Raw genomic sequence first — 14608 nt, forward strand, 5'->3', positions numbered from 1 at the left:
CCTCCAGGTAGGGGGAGGGGAGGGATGCCAAACATGGCACAGCCCCCTCCCCTCCCCCGGCCGGTGCTCCAGCAAGCAACAGCAGCCGGCAGCAGCAGAGGCAACAGGCAAGGCAAGGGAGAGACACATGCCTGCGTTTAAGCCTCCAGCCTCCGGGGTGGGGCAGAGGAGAGGGCTTCCACCAGCACGGCGGGCCCCCCTCCCCCTCCACTCGGAGATGGTACAGTCAGCAACAGTCAGCAGCAGCTTGCACTCACTGCTGACTGCTGTTGCTGTTATGCTAGGCAGCTGAGCGGCAAGGAAGAAACTGAGACATGCAGACGCAGCTGCCTGCGTTCAGGCAGTTAAGCTCTCTGGGGCCGGGCGGGGCGGGGAGGGGAGGGGGGAAGCTCTCCAGCCCTGGCGGCGGCGGCGGGGGGGCGCTCCAAGCAGGGGAGAAAAAACATTGGTGGGGCAGAGCCCCTGCTTGGGATTTATTCCTGAGGCTAAAGCCCCAGAGCCCCATATAAGTCGGCGCCTATGGGTGAGATTATCTATATTCAGTTTGATTAGACATAGATTTGCGCATTTTATTTCATTTTGCTTTGTGACTTACTTTGTTCTGTGTGTTACTACTTGGAACCACTTAGATCCTACTTTCTGTATTTAATAAAATCATTTTTTACTTATTAATTGACCCAGAGTATGTATTAATACCTGGGGGAGCAAACAGCCGTGCATCAGTGTTATAGAGGGCGAACAATTTATGAGTTTACCCTGCATAAGCTTTATACAGGGTAAAACGGATTTATTTGGGTTTAGACCTCATTGGGAGTTGGGCATCTGAGTGTTAAAGACAGGAACACTTCTGTGAGCTGCTTTCAGGTAAACCTGCAGCTTTGGGGCAAGTAATTCAGACCCTGGGTCTTTGTTGAAGCAGACGGGTGTGTCTGGCTCAGCAAAACAGGATGCTGTGGTCCCGAGCTGGCAGGGAAAGCAGGAGCAGAGGTAGTCTTGGCACATCGGGTGGCAGCTCCCAAGAGGGTTTCTGTGATCCAACCCGTCACAAAGGTGACGGCAGGATACTGTTGATGATGATTGATGAAACACAGAAATATCCCAAATACAAGACCCAGTAGTACATAAGAACGGCCGTACCGGGTCAAACCAAAGGTCCATCTAGCCCAGTATCCTGTCTACCGACAGTGGCCAATGCCAGGTGCCCCAGAGGGAATGGACCTAACAGGCAACGATCAAGTGATCTCTTTCCTGCCGTTCATCTCCATCCTCTAACAAACAGAGGCTAGGGACACCATTCTTTACCCATCCTGGCTAATAGCCATTAATGGACTTAACCACCATGAATTTATTCAGTTCTCTTTTAAACGCTGTTATAGTCCTAGCCTTTACAACCTCCTCAGGTAAGGAGTTCCACAAGTTGACTGTACACTGCGTGAAGAAGAACTTCCTTGTATTTGTTTTAAACCTGCTGCCTATTAATTTCATTTGGTGACCCCTAGTTCTTGTATTATGGGAATAAGTAAATAACTTTTCCTTATCCACTTTCTCCACATCACTCATGATTTTATATACCTCTATCATATCACCCCTTAGTCTCCTCTTTTCCAAGCTGAAGAGTCCTAGCCTCTTTAATCTCTCCTCATATGGGACCCGTTCCAAATCCCTAATCATTTTAGTTGCCCTTTTCTGAACCTTTTCTAGTGCCAGTAATTGGGGACTTTAACTACCCACACATGTGTTGGAAAAGTAATATGGCACAACTGTTTAATAAATTCTTGGAATGTATTGGGGACAACTTTTTGTTTTAGAAGGAAGTAACCAGCAGGGCAACCATTCTAGACATGATTCTGACTAACAGGAAGAAATTGGTTGTGAATCTGAAGGTTGATGGCAATTTGGGTGAAGGTAATCATGAAATGATGATTTCATGATTCTAAGGAAAGGAAAGAGTTAGAGCAGCAAAAGAAGACAATGGACTTAAAAAAAGCAGAAAAAATAAACTCAGAGAACTAGTAGGGTAAGGTCCCACAGGAAGACAATCTAAGGGAACAAGGAGTTCAGGAGAGCTGGCAGTTTCTCAAAGAGACAATATAGGTGCAACAGCGAACAATCCCAATGCAAATGAAAGACAGATATGGCTTATATAGTTGGGGATTGGTTCCACTTTGAGCAGGGGGTTGGACTAGATGACCTTCTGAGGTCCCTTCCAACCCTGATATTCTATGATTCTATGCATCAGGAGATCATTAAAGACCTGAAAATCAAAAAGTGCAAACATGGGCAAATTGCTAAGGATGAATACAAAAGTATACCACAAACATGTAGTGACAAAATCAGAAAGGCTAAGGCATAAAATGAGTTACATCTAGCAAGGGACATAAAAGGCAATAAGAAGAGGTTCTATAAATACATTAGAAGAAAGAGAAAGATGAAAGAGTAGGTCCTTTGCTTGGCATGGAAGGAGAGCGAATAATGGATGACACCAAGAAGACTGAGGCTTTTAAAAGGCTAATAGTAATCAGATACTTAACACATATTAAGAATAAGGGGGAAGGAATGCAAGCCAAAATAGGGAAAGAACCTCAGCCAGAGGTTATGGGTCTATTACAGGAGTAGCTGGGTGAGGTTCTGTGGCCTGCGATGTGCAAGAGGCCAGACTAAATGATCATGATGGTCCCTTCTGGCCTTAAAGTCAGTAAGCCTAAGAGACAGTTAGATATATTCACGTTGGCAGAGCCTGTTGAAATTCACCCTAATGTTCTTAAGGAACTAGCTGAAGTAATCTCAGAGCGGTCAATGATTATCTCTGAGAATTCATGAAGGAGAGATGAAGTCCCAGAGGACTGGAGAAGGGCAAACATAGTACCTCTCTTTAAAAAGGGAAACAAAACTAGAATTACGGGGAATTATATACTAGTCAGCCTAACTTCAATATCTGGAAAAATACTGGAACAATTAGACCGGACAAGCACCTACAGTAGGGTAATAAGTAATAGCCAATACGGAATTGTCAAGAATAAGTCATGCCAAACCAAACTAATGTTCTTCTTTGGCATGGTAACTGCCCTAGGGAATGTGGGGGAAGCTGCAGACTTGATATACCTTGATTTTAATAAGGCTTTTTACACAGTCCCACATGACATTCGCATAAGCAAACTAGGGAAATGTGGTCTTGATGAAAGTGGGGTGCATACCTGGTTGAAAGACGATATCAAAGAGCAGGTATCAGTGGTTCACTGTCAAACTGGAGGGACGTATCTAGAGGGGTTCCACGGGTGTCTGTCCTGGGTTCAGTACCATCCATTACTTTCATTAATGACTTGGAAAATAGAGTTGCAAGTACGCTTACAAAATCTGCAGATGACACCAAACTGAGAGGGATTGCTAATGCTTGGAGGACAGGATTCAAAATAACCACGAAAAACTAGAGTACTGAAATTATCTGAATGAAATTCAGTGAAAATAATGCAAAGTACTACAATTAGAAAGAAAAAAAATCAAATGCACAACTACAAAATGGGGAATAACTGACTAAGGACTGAAAAGGGTCCAGAGGTTACAGTGGATCACAAATTGAAGATGATTCAACGAAGTGATGCAGTTCCAAAAAGGACTAACATCACCCTGGGGTATATGGACAAGAGTTTCATATGTAAGATATGAGACAGATAGCTGTCCTGTTGTAATCGGCACTGGGGAGGCCTCAGATAGAGGACAGTGTCCAGTTCTGGATGCCACACTTTATGAAAGATATGGACAAATTGGAGAAAGTTCAGAGGACAACAAAAAAAATGACAAAAGTTTATAAAACTTAACCTATGAGGAAAGATTAAAAAGAACTGGAATGTTTAGTCCTGAGAAAAGAAGATTGAGTAGGGAACTGATAATAGTCTTCAAATATGTTAAGGGCCTTTAGAAGAGGACTGATCAATTGTTCTTGTCCAATGAAGGTAGAAGTAGTAGTAATCAGTTTAATCTGTAGCAAGAGAAATTTATGTTAAATGTTAGGAAAAACTACCTAACTATACAGATAATTAAAGACTGAAATAGGGATACCACAACCTCTCTAGGAAGTCTGTCACTGAAGGTTTTTAAGAACAGGCTAGACAAACACCTTTCAGGGATGATCTAGGTATACTTGTCCCTGCCTCAGCACAGTGGGGCTGGACTATATGACTTCCAAGTCCCTTCCAGACCTGCATTTCTATGACATTATAGTTAACCACAGAACAAAGATAAACGGTCAGGAATTTTTAAAATGGTATGCTTTAGTAGCAGGTAATTTCTCCTTGAATTTCAAGACCAAAGCACCAGTTACCCATTAGTATGTACGCCAACAATACAATGAGAGTTATTTAATCTACAAATAACATATATCACAAACATTTTCAGGACACTCTACTTCAATTAAAAATAATATAAATTTCTAAATTGCATATTAAAAATGAAGTCTATTAATATACATTATATTTGTATTTAATTTCAACCAGAAAATAATCAAAGAGTGGGAACATTCAAATATATTTTAATCCATGATTTGGAATGAGTGTTTGCAGGGGTACAGAATTCTTATTCCCTTTTTCCATTTAGATTTCCTGAAAAAATATGAAAGTTGTTAATTATGTATATTAATGTATAATACAACAAAGATATAAATATAAATCTAATTATTTACAGTCTTGCATAACTGGCATAATTGACTGGAGAATCAACTACCATTAATGTTGTCTACCTGGACACATCATTGCAAATTTCCTGTCCACACTACTGAAACATACATATTTTAAAATAATCTTCAAAACTCTAAATTCTTCCTTGGCATTGCCACTGCAAAACCTCCCTGTCAAGGTTACATATCCATATGGCAGGGCATCTAGTTCCCAAGGTAACCATAGTGTGAATCTGCAGGGCAATTTATTTGGAGAAGAACAGTTATCTGGTTGTGTAAGGGGCCAATGTAAGAGTCAGAGAAAATAAAAGTGAGATATATGAATTTTTTAGTGCTGTTCCAAAATTTAATACAAATAATTTTAAAAATTAACATTTCATATGGTGAATTTAAGCATGCATGCCTGTGCTTTTATATGAGAGTTCTGTCCACTCACAATAAAACATAATAATTAGAAAAGCACAATAAATCTGCACAGGTGAAAGTCATACATTTCTCTTTTGAAATTAATCCTTCATGTATTATAAATGAGTCATTTGGTTACAGATGTGCAAGCAGTCATACTATAATGTGGTGATAACACCTTTATTTATGGAACTTAAGGCTCCATTGAAAGCAGTGAATAAATGATGAGCTCATTGGTGAAGACATTCACCAATTAACAAGCAGCAGCTGTTTGTCTCTCTTTTTTTAGGGCCCAATTGATTAAAATTGCATGCCTCATTTAAGCAGTATTTTCTTATACTTTTCCTGGAGGAAAAAAAAGGCAGAACACCCTTTTTTCAAACAGAGTAGTTGCTTTTCTGATTTATTAAACCACTATCCAACTGAATGCAAATTAGAAACCTAGAATCATATTCTGTTTTCATGTGCATAATATAATGTGCGCAGACTATTTTACAAATGAGTTAATGGAAAATATTTACATGCAACTGCAACAGTTAAAAGAAAATAGCCTGTATGGCAAGTTATTCAGGTTTAAGCCATATTTGCTTCACTATTTAATATAATTGTTTATATTCATAGGAATTGCCATATCACAATGAAGAGTGAAGGTTCCAAAAGTGCAGTCATTGTGTCACATTTACCACAGAACTGCAAAATTAGGCAATGTTGGTCCATTGGCAGTGCCAGAGTACTGCAGTAAATTTACCACATGAAGATTACACGACCGTGACTGCTAAACAATGAGATGCGAGTGTATGATCAGTCTATAAGTACCTACATGGGGAACAGAATGTTGATAGAGGGCTCTTTAATCTAGCAGACAAACACAGGCATAACAAGAGCCAACAGCAATCATGCAGGTTGCAGACAAAAGCCTGAAAACGTGACTCAAATGTGACTTAAAAGACTAAGAACCCAACATTTATTATTTTTAATGATTAAGCCAATTTCATGATTTTGGGGGCCTGACTCATGATTGTTGAACACTTGAGGTTGGCAATACTGCATCTCCCTTTGCTTTTCTATGTTCAAGAATCACATCTTGCAGTTGGTCTCTCCTGCTAAGCAGTAAATTGTACCTCTGCAGCTTTAACTTTTAGAATGACAGCAGAAACACAATTTGTTCAGAGCACACAATACACAGATATGATTCCTGGACACAGAAAAAAATAAAGAAAACTAACATTCTCAATAAAAAAAATTCTAAGTAAATTATATGAAATAGAATAGGCCAGAAAACATGAAAAATGTGTTATTAGGAATATTTTTATTCAGGGATATATATTCCACCACTTATGGCCCTGTCTCGGTCACTCATAAATGTGGAAGATATCTTTCACTGATTAAAGTATTTCTGATTCTTTCCCTTGTGCTACTCCCCAATGAGACAATCCAAACCACAGAGTCCCGTGTCCCACTCTCTCTGGCACAGAGACATTCTCTAGCCTTTCTTGAAACCTGTGGCTGACAGACTCAGATTTATTTTCTGTTCTTCCTCTTTATGGGACAGACCTTTATTTCAGTTTGAGAATAAGCCTGGTTTTGAATTCAAGTGAAGTGAGTAAAAAAAGAAACCACAGTAGCATTTGATGGAACTAGTAACACTCCTGGCCTATTTTCTACTCCAACACTTGGGGTCTGAATAACATGAAGAGGAAATTGAAATAGCACACTATATTTTGAAAAATTAAACTACTATTTTAGAGAATACAGAACTAAACAGTTTGTAGGTGACTCAGAACTCATAATACTCTTAGAATAAGTAATAAACATTTGCAATATATTTATGTTTACAAAATATACATTTCAATGTTTGTGAATTCCGAACTACAGTCTTCAATTCAACAGCTATTTTATATCAATTTTTAAAAAAATAGTAAAGAATTTTGTAATTTTTGTCACCTTATAATAAATTAAAATCTGTACTTACTTGTAGTGGATACTGAGACAGCTGGACTATAAGAACACTCCCCTGTAGAACTAGTGACCTTTAGTCGAAATCTGTAGGTCGTTCTTGGCTGAAGACCTTCTATGACATGTTGTCTAGCATATCCCCTAAAAAATCTCTTATATAATAATTCATATAGTATTTTTCAAACATTTTGGCAAACAACATTTAAGCATAATGTCCTGATGCATAACTGCTCAAGCAAAAATCTACATACAATTTTAAACCACTGCTCCCACGCTGATCTATCTACAGGATCTAGACCTTACAGCTGTGTCTACATTGGGAAAGGAAGGGAGCGAGTGAGCGGGGAAGCTGCCCCTCCCCCGGCAGGCAGGGCCACCCAGAATGCAGAGGCTTTAGGGGCTGCAGGGCCCCGGGCTATGGGGCCCCGAGCCTACAGCTCTAAAGCCCCTTTCGAAATGCGGCCCTGCAAGCATGGACTGGAGGACTAGGAGGAGCGGGGCAGCAGCGCAGCCAGAGAAAAGTGGCACTTTCCGCTTCAAAGCCGGCCGGAGAGAAGCTGCAGGCCAGGACCCCGTAGCCCCCTTAGCCCAGAGCCTTGCAGCCCCTAAAGCCCCTGCGTTCCGGGTGGCCCTGCCTGCCGGGGCGGGGGCAACTCCCACAATCGCGGCTCCCAGAATCACAATCCTGGGGGCGGTGCCGCGCTGCGCAGAGCCACCTGCACACCCCCTGCACCAAACAGGAGCTATCCCAGGTAAGTGCTCTGCACCTCCTGCCTGCCCCAGCCCTGAGCTGTCTCCCGCATCCTGACTCTGAGCGCCCTCCCACACCCTAACTCCCTCCCAGACTCTGCACCTCCAGCCCTGAGCCCAAGCAGGAGAATGAAGAAAAAAAATGAAAAACGGGGGGAGGGGTAAGAAAGAGTGCTCCCACCATGAGGGGGGCAAAAATGAAGCTGAGCACAGGGCCCCACTAACTCTAAATCCACTACCGGTGGGAGGGGGAGGAGCAGGGAAGCGCCACATCTCCACTCGTCCCCCTCCCTCCCAGAAAGTCCTAAGTGCTACCAAACAGCTGTTTGGCAGCAGGGAAGTGCTGGGAGGAGCAGGGATGCAGCGTGTTCCGGGGAGGAGGTGGACTGAGGGTGGGAAGAGGCGGGCCTGAAGCATCCCCCGGCAAAGTCAGCACCTGTTCTTCTGGAGGGTGGGGGAGGGAGGAGCTGCTGCTGTGCAAGATGCTTCCTAGAGTCCTTGCCTGCCTCATTGTCTGCAGAGAGCTGTGCCTGTGTGGTATAAGCCAGGGGCACCTCCCCACCACAGTACAGTACAGTACTGTACAGTATATAATGCCTTTTCTCTGCCCCCAAAAAATTTCCTTAGAACCTAAACCCCTGCATTTACATTAAATCTTATGGGAAAATTGGTTTAATTTAACATCGTTTCACTTAAAGTTGCATTTTTCAGGAACATAACTACAACATTAAGTGAGGAGTTACTGTACCTATATAAATATATCAATATAAGTGGTAAAACTTTCCCATCTTGACAAAAGCTTCATTTATACACTTATTTAAGGTTAAGTGAGCATGTAAATTAGATATTTTCAAATGGAAACTGCCCCTTAGAAGCATAAACAGCCATTTGCCTATACAAATACCTAATCTGTGCATGCAATTGCTGCAACTATATCTGAAAATTAGGCACAGATTTGAGCGCATCTTTATAAACCAGGTGCTGAATATATAGTTTTGTTGTCATTTATAGATTAAATACATTTTGCAGCAGTAATACCCGAATGGGGAAAAAAAACAAGTGTCTAATAAGTTTCTTTTACATAACAAATACAAAAAGAAAGGGTTAATTAATTATTTACAAGAATTCTATAGAGTTTGCCCTTTGACACCTACTGCATCCAAGATGCAAAATTTCTGCTTCTAAAAATGCTATATTTATCAGAATTTTTTTTCCAAAACCCAGCATCTTAAAAACATTTTAATTTTAAAATATATGAAATGTGAAAGAAACTGCTTTGGCAGAGCATAAAAGGTCAGTATTAATACAGTCTAATTCTGCCACCTAGTGACAAATCTTACACTGTAAGGTTTTCTAAATACTGGGAACCATATTATACGTTACTGAAGAATCTAGAGTCAGTGCAGCATGCCATACAGTGCAGTGCAAGAGGCTCAAGTTAAGAAGTGACTAGTCTTAAGAAGTTTGATCTCCTGGGGCTTTAGGGGAAGGCGGGTTGTAACTGTGAAGAACAGCATACAACATCAATCCATGGACTGCTTTACAAACAAGCTGCTCATCTTACAGATTTTATGTTGGTGCCTGTTTATATACAGACATGAGCAAAAGGGAAGGGAAGGAGCAGATCCTACAGCCTCTGCCCTCTAACCCTAACATCCCTAATCACTCTTAGCATCATCTTAGCTCCTTACTCCTACAGAGGCAAGTTCTGTACTTTGCTAACTAATCATTATTCAAGTTAGGCACAATGTGGAAGGGTAATAAAGGGACTCAGTGCTCATTTTGTGGGAGTAGGGTATGAAGCCACTTTGGGGGGAGGGTGTGACTAGTGGCCCTCTCTCCCACATTTTGCCTATACAGACTATAACCCATGGAAAGAAAAAAGAGGTCATCCCTAATAATATTAAATATATTCTCATGGGAACTGGCCATCTTCTCCCAGATGATTGTACCACTTTGGAGCTGTCAGCCAGCAGGTTGCATGGTAGATTTAGTTTTCTTTTCAGCTATCTGTCAGCCAAGCAGAATCCACACCTCACACACACACACTATGTGAAATTCTGGCCCCAGTGGAGCCAATGGGAGTTTTGCCATTGACTTCATGGGTGGCCAGGATTTCAACCATTGTCTCTCAGCTTCACCTAACATACTGACAGCCATATATAGCAGTTAAAGGGGACAATCACTAATTGTGATCAAGGGAAGTGAATGGAAATTAACAGCCATGTAGGTGTTACTCATTTGCTTCAGGTATGCACCCCTCACGATCAAGCAAGGTGGAGCAGAGTAACATACTCTTTTTTTACAACAATTATAGGTAATACGTGGTATTACCTCAAAAATTGTGCTTATGTTAAGTAATTTCAAAAGAAATCAGATTTTAAAAATTGAATGAAAAATGTAATAGTTTTCATAACAAAAACAACATTGCCACCATAATAAATATTTAGCATTTCTTCATCACTTTTCATCTTCAAAATGCTTTGCAAGCCATAACTTAAGATAAAACTTCATTAATATTGCACCTACGTATAAATGGTACCATAGGTATGTAATTTGGGGTCCTCTTCTTCAATTGAAATCTTTAGCCATTGCTCTTGAGGTCCTTTTCTTTGTGCTGTATTTTCCAAATTCCAAGAGAGTTGAATGCTGTGGTGGGTCACCTCACCTACAACTGGAGGATGTGGTTTTGGGATAGTATGTTTTCCTAAAAAATATTTCAAAATGTTATTTCTGTAACATAGAATGTAAAAAGATGTTCATATGTGTGAAACTGCATTTTAGGTGTTCATTGATTAGTTTTGTTATTCCTTTTTTGATTAAGAGCTTGCATTTTTCAAATATTTTTGATGTATATCAGATTTACCCAAGAGTACACACTCCTGTATAGAGAAGAACACTCTTAAATTTTGCATCCCTTTATCTTGCAAGTAAGATCATATTTTAACTCACCACTTGACAGGGAAATAATACATAATTATTGTGCAAAGATGACTTAAAAAACATAATGCTGAATTGGTGCAGTGGACATATATGTAGTTTGAAGTGTGTACTGAATATGTTTTAAGTACACTACAATTTGTACATAAAAAGAAACTCAAGACGGAGAGTTCTCTACAACATCCAAGATGCCACAAGCTTTGGAACACATTTTAGAAAGCCTATAGTGTTACAGTTTATCAATAGTGAAGTGTCCCAAGTCACAAAACAACAAAGTCTAGGAATAAAAACATAACCACCAATGAATTAGGCTAAGATTTCAGAAGTTACATATAGTTAGTTAACATTATCCTCATTTAAACTAATCAGTGAAAGTCCCCTTATTATATAATTTGTTTCTATTCCATTTTAAACATCCTTCACACATATAGTCTAAGGAACACATACTGACTATTTCACATTGTTTATTAAATGTTCAAGGGATGATGTCTCTCATGCTATCTGCAGTGGATCACAACTGTGAATGCCTATCTCAGGGCAGACTGTCAGAAAACAGGGTAGACACCCCAAGCTGGTGGTATTTCATCAAACCAGTAACAAATGTGAACTCCTGGGTCACTATACCAGTCTTACCATGGAGTCTCAGACTCTCCAGTCTATCTTGCCAAGCAAACTGAACTTTGTGATAAAAGTTTACTTATACCAAAAATCACACCATATCAGGTTGCTCCCAGTCTCAAGAGACCAATCACTTACCTCAGATCTCACACAAAAGACAATGCAGGTAGCCAATTCTACAGTAAACTAAATGAAGGTTTATTAGCTAAGAAAAGGAAGTGAGCGTTATTGAGAGGTTAAAGCAGGTAAAATACATATATAAAGGTGAGTTTTTCAATTGTGTAAAGGTAGGTTCTTGTCCTGAAGAGAGACTAGCTGCAGGAGGGAGGGGGGGGAAGAGGTGGGGGCCTGAGACTATCTTAGCTCTGGTCTACACTTGGGTGGGGGGTGGGGGGAAATCGATCTAAATTACGCAACTTCAGCTACATGAATAACAAAGCTGATGTCATCGTACTTAGGTCTAATCACTGTGGTGTCTTCACTGTGGTGAGTCGATGTTCCCCCATCGACTCTGCCTGTGCCTCTCAGCCTGGTGGAGTACAGTTGTTGACGGAAGAGCACTCGGGGGTCAATTTATGGTGTCTAGTCTAGACGCGATAAATCGACCCCTGCTGGATCGACTGCTGGCCGCCGATCTGGGAGGTAGTATAGACATGCCCTCAGTCATACATCTCAACCTGGCCCAACTGTAGGAAGCAATATATAGCAAAGAACCAAAGGTACACAAACATTATTTATGCAAGAAACTTAAAAATTATGTGGGATTCATTCCTTCAGTGTAAATGACTATCACCTGTTTCATAATTATTTGGTTTTGATGTAGATCATTTCCAAAAATAAAAGATGAGGGGACACTAAATTTGTGCAGATCTTAGGTGATCCTGGATCTAAAATAAGTGACATCCCTTGAAATGAGGGACATCTGAGAGGCAAGGACTTGGTACCTGAGACTAAAAATACAATTAAAACTGGTTCAAGTCCTTGCCTCTGACTACCAGCAGTCACTGCTCCAGCGCTGCTAAGCAACCATAGAATTCCAAGTATACTTTCATTGCCCTCCTCATTGCTTTCCATAAGCCAGAGGCAGCTACAAACAGCAGCAGCTTCAGCTACCCTCCATATTAACGGCACTGTAATCCTATCACGTATCCCACAATGTGGAGACCAACAATGAGATTCCTCAGGGAAATGGGAGAAAAGAGGGAACTGTTAAACCCCATGTAGAGGTGGAAAGAGGACAACAGGACTCAGAGAAGGGAGGAGGGCGAGAAACTGGGAGAGAAGATGAACCTTATACTAGGGACAGGCAAAAATAAAAGGGTACCCAGCAAAGGTGGCAGAAGAAGAGTGGAAAGAGGGAAACACTATACTGAGGGATAATTTGGGAAAGGGAGGAGGGGATTAGTGCCCCCATAAAGTTGCCAAAATGAGGGAGCAAAGTTATTGCCTGCCCCAATCACACTAGATAGAATAGCAGGTTGCTAGATTTTCCCCCAGTGAGTTACAGCCTAAACAGGGAAAGGTGATTTTGTGGGAGAAGATCACAAAATATTAGGGAGAATCTATGGATTCAGATTCACATTTTGGAATGTTTACTTTTTCTTAGAACTTTTGAAGTTCTCCCATCAATAGTTTTACATGTGCTATATGAATGGCAAAGTCTGTAGTGCCAGCAGTGCACCACTGTGATGAAACAACACATACTGAGACAATATCAAAAGTCTACATACATTGAGTGTAAGATATAGTGGATTTCTGGCTTGGTAGGAGAGCAGCTCTTTAAGAAAACTGTATTAGTTTTGAAGTTTTAAATGACAAAATATTTTTATTTTTAAAACCTGTATTCACCAGAATATGCACTTGACCCTCCAGTAGCTCAGGGCCCAGCTATATGGAAATTGTTCCTAGCAAAAATATTAATATGCTAGCAATTATAAATGTGCAATGAACTCAACAACTTCAGCATGAGGTTTTCTTAGAATATTTTCAATAATACAATTATGAACAGACAAATAGTTTCTCCATAATTAAGACTGCAAACAGGATTTCATTACAATAAGGAGATTTTCACATGCATTACTCTTAAAATTGAAGTCTCTGTTATGTAGGGTAAGTCCCAGGGTGTAACAGTTTTTTCCACTAAATCTGAAGGAAATTCAGAGAGACACTTTCGGAGTTAAACAGTTAAAAAAAAAACTCTGAAATTTTGCATTGCTCTATCTTACTAAAGGCAATCAAATTTTAATATTTGGTGGACAAATTATACACTTAATTGTACATTATTATCATTACTCCTGAGGGTACTCTGTGACAAAAAATTAAAAATTCTGTGTGCAATATTTTAAAATTCTGCATCTTTTGTCAGTAAATAAATGCAGAGGCTCCAGCATGGCAGTGTGGATCATAGGCCACTGACTGCACAAAGGTGGGAGATCACCCTGCAGCCTCCATACCCCCCACTTTGGGGACACAGACTCAGTGGTGAGGCTGCACCCGACCCTGACACAGCACAAGGCCTGGGCCTGCCCCAGAAACATCCTGGGGCCCTGCCCCTCTGCACCAGGCGCACCAGGTCTGGGGCAGGCAGACTCAACCAGGCAGGATCCAAGTCTGGAGAGGCTCAGTGTGGGGGGGATCTAGATGTGGGACAATCTGTGTGCAGGCAACTTAGTGTGAGGGGATCTAGGTGTAGGGGGGATCTGGATGCGCAGAGGCTTGTGGGGTGGGGGGGTCCAGGGGCAATGAGACTCTGCTAGGACTTCCAGGTGAAAGCAATTGGGGCTCCACAGAGGGGTCTGGGTGTGAGGGAGTGGGGTTTGGTGTGGGGGGGTCTGGATGCAACTAATTGAGGGTCAGTGGCATGGGGGTCTGGGTGTGGTGCATCAGGGTGGTGCGGGGGGGGATTTTGTCAGGGTGGAAGTTTTGAGTGCAGGGAGTTCAGTGGGGGTGGTCTGGGTGCTGGGGTGTGGGTCCAGAGGCAGGGGGTCTGGCTGCAGGGGGCTCCAGATGCAGGGGTTCAATGGGGTGGGGTTCAGGTATGGAGAGCTAGGGGGGTTCTGGGTGTACCGGATGAGGCTTGGCAGGGGTGTCCAGGTATGGGAGGTCCAGATGAATGCGGGTTAGGCAGATGGGGGAACAGTTCCCTGTACAGTGACCCCTCCCCATGCAGCTGAGGAGCAATGGGGGCAGGAAGCAGGGGAGGATGCTGAGCTTCCTGAAGCTGGGGGAGGTTTCCGGTGGTGGGTCTGATACAACCCCAGCACACTCGTT

At 41.6% G+C, this 14608-nt stretch overlaps 1 protein-coding gene across 4 annotated transcripts in view; it reads right to left on the minus strand.

Annotated features, from left to right (window-relative positions):
- Window positions 1–14608, minus strand: part of FANK1 (fibronectin type III and ankyrin repeat domains 1) — an 88207-nt gene that overhangs the window by 49524 nt on the left and 24075 nt on the right. For 3 of the 4 annotated variants that reach the window (XM_045023708.1, XM_045023709.1, XM_045023706.1), the window contains exons 2-3: window positions 10310–10487; window positions 7047–7180 (exon numbers count right to left, since the gene is read on the minus strand). In XM_045023708.1, the coding sequence (XP_044879643.1) occupies window positions 7047–7180; window positions 10310–10487 (312 nt within the window). The remainder of the gene's footprint in view (window positions 1–7046; window positions 7181–10309; window positions 10488–14608) is intronic. The other variant, XM_045023707.1, reaches the window with a different exon arrangement.

This window comes from Mauremys mutica, chromosome 7 (assembly GCF_020497125.1).
Source record: "Mauremys mutica isolate MM-2020 ecotype Southern chromosome 7, ASM2049712v1, whole genome shotgun sequence".
Lineage (NCBI taxonomy): Eukaryota > Metazoa > Chordata > Testudines > Geoemydidae > Mauremys > Mauremys mutica.